This window comes from Rhinichthys klamathensis, unplaced genomic scaffold, assembly GCF_029890125.1.
Source record: "Rhinichthys klamathensis goyatoka isolate OS25496 unplaced genomic scaffold, OSU_Roscu_1.1 h1tg000794l_1, whole genome shotgun sequence".
NCBI classification, from domain to species: Eukaryota; Metazoa; Chordata; class Actinopteri; order Cypriniformes; family Leuciscidae; genus Rhinichthys; species Rhinichthys klamathensis.
Window position 1 is genome coordinate 132681 of NW_026607189.1, and position 5498 is coordinate 138178.

General features: G+C 35.1%; 1 protein-coding gene across 2 annotated transcripts; it reads right to left on the reverse strand.

Annotated features, from left to right (window-relative positions):
• Positions 1 to 1333: 1333 nt before the first annotated feature.
• Positions 1334 to 4736, reverse strand: gstp1.2 (glutathione S-transferase pi 1.2). 2 transcript variants are annotated; one of them, XM_056243417.1, is made up of 7 exons: positions 4637 to 4736; positions 4011 to 4046; positions 3419 to 3525; positions 3206 to 3293; positions 2022 to 2125; positions 1804 to 1905; positions 1334 to 1718 (listed from the first exon to the last, which is right to left on the reverse strand). In XM_056243417.1, coding segments are annotated over exons 1-7 (627 nt in total). In that variant the 5' UTR covers positions 4638 to 4736; the 3' UTR covers positions 1334 to 1529. The 2 variants fall into 2 exon arrangements, with proteins under 2 accessions (XP_056099392.1, XP_056099390.1); XM_056243415.1 differs by having other exon boundaries at positions 4633 to 4670.
• Between the last annotated feature and the right edge of the window lie 762 nt (positions 4737 to 5498).

Below are 5498 nucleotides of genomic sequence, written 5' to 3' on the forward strand. Positions count from 1 at the left end.
AGGCAGAGACACGCCAGATCGAGACGCTTTCAAAATAAAAGTCTGATCTAGAACGCTTTCAAAATAAAAGCCTGATCTAGAACGCTTTCAAAATAAAAGCCTGAGTGAGAACGCTTTCAAAATAAAAGCCTGATCAAGACAACTTTCAAAATAAAAGCCTGATCAAGACAACTTTCAAAATAAAAGCCTGATCTAGAACGCTTTCAAAATAAAAGCCTGAGTGAGAACGCTTTCAAAGTAAAAGCCTGATCAAGACAACTTTCAAAATAAAAGACTGATCTAGAACACTTTCAAAACAAAAGCCTGAGTGAGAACGCTTTCAAAGTAAAAGCCTGATCAAGACAACTTTCAAAATAAAAGCCTGATCTAGAACACTTTCAAAACAAAAGCCTGAGTGAGAACGCTTTCAAAATAAAAGCCTGATCAATACAACTTTCAAAATAAAAGCCTGATCTAGAATGCTTTCAAAATAAAAGCCTGAGTGAGAACGCTTTCAAAATAAAAGCCTGATCAAGACAACTTTCAAAATAAAAGCCTGATCTAGAACGCTTTCAAAATAAAAGCCTAAGTGAGAACGCTTTCAAAATAAAAGCCTGATCTAGAACGCTTTCAAAATAAAAGACTGATAGAGACGCTATCAAAATAGAAGTCCGGCCCATTTCCATCACAAAGGAAATAAAAAAAACATGCTTTTGTAAATCATAAATGACATTAAAAAAGTCATCATTATGACACATTAAGTCATATTTATAAGATGAAGTCAAAGTTATAACTTTATCTAATAATTGTGATTTGTGACGGTCAAAATTACAACTTCGAATGTAATAATTTCACCTTTTTGTGTCATAAATTTAACTTTTCAATGTCATATTTATGACTTAGCTTGAAAAAATTCCGACTCATCTAACAACTTCGACTTTTTATCTTATAGTTATGACTTAGTGTGTCAATTTAACTTTTTTTTTTTAAGTGAAATATTTTTAAAAAATATATATATTTTTTTTATAACATTGTTTTTAATAGAAAACATTTTAAATAATATAATAAATATCTAATACAACTATATTAACATATAACATGAAAATGGAATACAAATAAGTTCATATAAATATTTTGATAACATCGAACTCAAAGTAACAAATGCTCATCACTGGTCCATTTTATCTACATCATTTCTATTTATAAACAAACATGCATATTCAGTAGGGCTCATGAGAGTGCTTGAAAATAATTCAAATAAAGTGGTTATATTTTAATGCAATTTAATTTCATATATAGGTGTAGCCTAGGGTTTTTCTGCATCAAAGTATATAAAAAAAAAGCAATTAAACCATTCTGGATGTTTAATTTTTTTTTTATTCATAATAATTGACACTAGTTTCTGTTAGTAAACACCATCAAAAACAGTTAAAGATACAAAATACATATTCCTACAAAGACGTGAGATATTTAGCTAAATCACAGAGCACCAGTTAAGGCCTTTTAACAGAAAGTGCCGTTGTTTGAGAATGTTGTGTAGAGCTGAGGAATTACTGTTTGCCATTGCCATTGATGGGCATTTTCTTGAAGTCGTCAGACTCCAGCAGGGCTTTGACTTTGGGCCGGGCTGAAGTCTTATCCACGAAGCTCTTGAGCGCTGGGAAGGAGTCCAGACAGGTGGAGGAAAGGACTTTAAGATTCAGCAGAAGGTCGAACAGGTTGTAGTCCGCAAATGAGATCTGTGAGGAAGAGACATGAAACATTGGTGATGGGTAGAATTTAACAAGTACTAAAATGAGTTAGTATTTCTACTGGAAGCCTCACCTGATCACCGACCAGGAAGCCAGATTTGTTTTTGGCCAGAATGGCTTCAAATGGTTTGAGATGGTTGGCCAGATCTTTGATGAACGCTTCTTTACCAGTCTCCTACACGAAATAATACACACGTCTAGGGTCATATTGCTGACAAAACATTCATATTTATCATGCATTTGCTCTAAAAATGTCTCAAAGGGTGATTCTTTTTAATTTACAGTACTCACGTATTCCTGGTAGATCAGCTTAATATATTTTAGGCGCAGATCCTCAACGCTGTCGTTCATCATGTCGATAAGAGAAGCCTCGCAGTCGTTTTTTCCATATGCACCTGAATGTGTGAGAGGATACATACAGTAGTATGCATTACGCAATAAAGATTGAATACAGTAGTATGCATGTTTAAATCAGCGAGAGGCGTCCAGTTATCATCTTAATGCATAAAGTGTAAATTTTGTGACGGTCGTAATTTTGACCGTCACAATTATTAGATAAAAAGTTATAACTTTGACTTCATCTTATAAATATGACTTGTGTCAAAATGATGACTTTTTAATGTCATTTATGATTTACAAAAGCATTTTTTTATTTTATTTCCTATGTGACGGAAATGGGCCAGACTTCTATTTTGATAGCGTCTCTATCAGTCTTTTATTTTGAAAGCGTTCTCACTCAGGCTTTTATTTTGAAAGTGTTCTAGATCATGCTTTTAAAAATTAAAATAAATCATGGCTGATAAAACTTTTGGTTCATTGCATTGCATTTTGGGATAGAGTAGGATCCTCGGTTTGTAGATTTCACAAAATGTTTTTCCAAATTTCCCTTTCTAACATTTTTATAGTAAACTTAAGTAAGCTTGATTTGACTCTGATGCATTAAAATGGTGAAATGTCTGTCATTATTAATGTCTGAAATGTCTGTCATGTCTGTCTGCTACGGATGTTTTTAAAAAAGAGCTGAAAACGTATCTTTTTAGAAAAGCGTATTTTTAAGTATTTTTATGTGTTTTTAAGTGTCTGCGTATTGATTTTTATCTTATTGTTTTGTTTTGTTTCTATTTTATTTTATTTTTATTTTTATTTTCTTGTAAGCACTATGAGATTTGATGTCAAATGTATAGTGCATTATAAATAAAATTCATCATCATCATTATTTACTCGCTCTCATGTGTTTCTTTTTTCTGTTGAATATAAAGGAAGATATTTTGAAGAATGTTGGTAAATAAGCAGTTGCTGGTCCCAATTGACTTCCATAGTATAGAAATTAATCGGTGTAAAGTCAATGGGGACCAGCAAGCAACTGTTTGAGTACCAACATTCTCAACAGAAAAAATAAAGGAATACAAGTTTAGAGAGAAAATAATGACAGAATGTACATTTCTGGGTAAACTGCTAAACTTTTTTCTTTTTACCATGTTTGCGACCCAAATGCCTCAGCATGGTATTGGACTGATACAGGACCAGGTCCCCATCCTGGAATTTAGGCAACTGTCCAAAGAGCTAAAACGAATCAAGCAAGAAATGATCAATATGCAGACCAGGCAATTCAGCTCAAGCTACATGCATGGATTATTTACATTTATACAATTAAAATAGCAATCCTATATAAAAATAAAGACACTCACACAGCTGGCTTTTATATCCCCCTTCATCCAATCGTCAAAGGTCACCAGGTTCTCCTTCAGTTGCTGCCCATAGTCGGCCAGCATCATCTTCAAGGCTCCACATCTGCCTGCAAACGCACATGACACTATAGTACAATCCTCTTAGTGTGCAATCACATGCCTCAAAGCACATAGGAAGAATATTAGACAAAATGATACCACAAACACTACTTTAGACTGTGGATACAGATTACATTCAATCATTCATGAGGAGCTGTGTTGCAATTTGCCAATTTATGTGCGGAGCATGTAGGCGGAAGTTCACCGACATTCATTCCTCATTCCCAATCTAGGGCAAACGCCTTCACACAGTGGACAATAAGAGCTGGCCGGATGCCAAAGATTATGAATGGAGCAGAGAGTGCATTTATGCATCGTCTAGTAAAATAACAAGCTATATTATAATGTGCATTTTAAAGTTGCATGCAAATTCAGTCATCTACTAAAATATGATTTATATAAGAGTTGCATATGGCTTGTGTTGCAAAGTTTGAAAGTTGCACTTTTGCTCGCAGCTAGACACGCATCATGTGACAACAGCTTTCATACAAACCTTTGACCGCGAAGTATGTGAGTGTGTAGGGAGCCACTGTAAAACAACAGAGTAAAACAGTTAGAGATGAAGTTGCATAACACACGAAAGCAGCCGAAAGGAAGTAATCAGATGGAATGTAAAGCAGCGATTGTAAAGATAGACGTGCACACTGGTTGGGTTACTACTGTTGTTTACTGAATTGCATACTAGCAATGCCCCATGCACAACGCCATTGTTTTTTTTTTTTGTCTCAATGCATGAGCATTACGTAACATTTGCCTCCATTCATTTTGGTAACATTTGCGCACATATTTTTGTACATGCGATGAAAAAGTCAAAGCAAATGCTTGAAAACAAGATTAGCACACGGGCCTATTGCTGTAACGTTACTAAAAACCTATGCAGCTCAGTCTGGATATGCGTGCATTGATTTACTCAAGTAGATCTATTTAAATATCTGCTCGTTATGTAATATCAGCTTGAGCTCTATGGATATCTTCAGACACACTGCTGACAGTGACGACGCCGTCAATCATGCCATTATTAGTGCAAGTAAAGTAATGCATTCGACACTAATGCATGGTTTCACAGTGCGCACTTAAAGCAGAAAGCTAAAGTGCATGTGACAGTCATGAAGTACTTACTCGTGTAGTAGATCTCGTGCGGGTTGAAGACTTGTGCACGCGCTGTTCCTGAAGTGAAGTGAAGTGCGCGCGACTCGAGGCTCCTTTTATAAACCCTCCTTCAGTTTGTGTCGAGTCACGCTCGCGCCCGGTTAGCACGCAAAGTGTGTTTTAGCTGCATTTATTATGACAACACTAATAAAAGTGTATGAGTGATTGATTTCCAGTGGGTCACTCATGTTTTAGTAGGCTACCGGTCATTTTAAAAATGAATATGCTTACGTTTGATGTTTAATTACAGCAGACTTTTTTTGCTCTGGCTAAACTCGAGCACATGAACTTTATTAAATATAACTTTTTATAAGGATAATGCTTAAAGAAAATGGTAGGACTAAAGGGAGGGATTAATAGTTAGCTTGCATGTCAACTCAAAAAACTATCAACTATGTCAACTATCTTAACAGCTTTTAATATCATAATGTCTGTAATCCTATCATCACACAAAATATCAAATATCAATATCAAATCAACTTATAACTCCAAACATTACATTAATTTACTGTAGCTGAATCACTGTAGCATTGTAGTTACTTGACTTTTCCTCTAGTTTGGGATTGAATCTGGTTTAATATGGTTTGGTATGCATGTCTTTATCATAGTTTCATATGCCAAAACAAAGAAAGAAAATGAAAGCCAACACAGTTCAGGTCAGATAAGGTCATTTTCACCCAGTTTGCATGCCAAGTATTATGGTCTGGTCTCCATCATCCTGGCCAAACAGCAGCAGGAAAAGAGAGGGAGGAAAGGAGAGAGAGAGAGATAGCAGTTTATTGCTTGCATTGAGAAAAGACTATCAGCGCTTCTGTTCATGATTTATCTCAGA